The sequence below is a fragment of the Crocuta crocuta genome, unplaced genomic scaffold, assembly GCF_008692635.1.
Source record: "Crocuta crocuta isolate KB4526 unplaced genomic scaffold, BGI_CrCroc_1.0 scaffold2174, whole genome shotgun sequence".
Lineage (NCBI taxonomy): Eukaryota > Metazoa > Chordata > Mammalia > Carnivora > Hyaenidae > Crocuta > Crocuta crocuta.
Genome location: NW_027532818.1, coordinates 1 through 888, shown reverse-complemented (window position 1 = coordinate 888; position 888 = coordinate 1). Strand labels below are relative to the sequence as shown.

General features: G+C 55.2%; 1 protein-coding gene across 1 annotated transcript in view; it reads left to right on the top strand.

Moving 5' to 3' along the window:
• Positions 1-357, top strand: part of OFD1 (OFD1 centriole and centriolar satellite protein) — a gene marked incomplete at its 3' end in the record, with an annotated part of 25,305 nt that extends 24,948 nt beyond the window's left edge. The window contains exon 11 of the mRNA XM_077781003.1: positions 45-357. Coding sequence (XP_077637129.1) covers positions 45-357 — 313 coding nt within the window. The remainder of the gene's footprint in view (positions 1-44) is intronic.
• Positions 358-888: the final 531 nt, after the last annotated feature.

The following is an 888-nucleotide window of genomic DNA, read 5'->3' as shown; positions in this document are numbered from 1 at the left end:
CGACCACCCCCCCCCCCCCCCCCCCCCCCCCGCCACTGTCACAGACCTGTCTCAGCCATCTCCAGAGCTGGCAGCTTTTCAGAAAGAACTAAAGAAAGCAGAAAACGTTATCGCGTTCGAGCACAAGGAGTTCGAGGCGCACAAGCAGGCCCTGCAGAAGCAGCTGCAAAGCGAGGTGAGTGTTGCCCTGCACTGCCCGCACCCCCTGGGCAGCAGGGCAGGTGGCTCCGTGGGCCTGGAGAGACTGGGTGTTCGCCACGGCGGCATCAATCCAACAGGACGGCGTCAGAAACGGGCCCCCGGTGTGCTCATTCCTCCCCCGTGTTCCTTCTCCTCTGAGAAGGCTCTCGAGCGATCGTGTGGCCTTAGATCCTGATAGTAATAAAACCGAGAGGAAAGTCACTTCCCCTGAACACACAAGGTCCGAGTCCTGGCCGTGCCCACCGGTCACAGTAGCTCTTGATTCTCCCCCTGTGACTCAACAATGACGACTCTCTCTTTCTGATGCCTGCCTCCTGCCAGCTGTGCGAGACCAGAGACAGAGGAGCTGGAGAACGTGTTAGTGGGTTCTGGCGTTGTTGCGCCCCGGGGGTGGTGGGTGTCAGGCTGCTGGGAGTTGGCAGAACCGACCAAGAAAATCAGCCGGTGAGAGAATTGTTGCTTTTGAAGTAAGCCGTGTGATTTGTTTTTCTTTTTTTTGGACATAAATTTTTAATACCTTTGGGTAGTAAATACCAAAGAGTGCAATGACTGGGTCATATGGTGACAGGATGTTAGGCTTTGTAAGGAAGTGCCAAAGTGTTTTCCAATGTGGCTGCACTGCTTTACACCCGCACCAGCAAGGAAGGAGAGGGTTCCTGTTGCTCCACAAGCTCAACATTTGGTGTT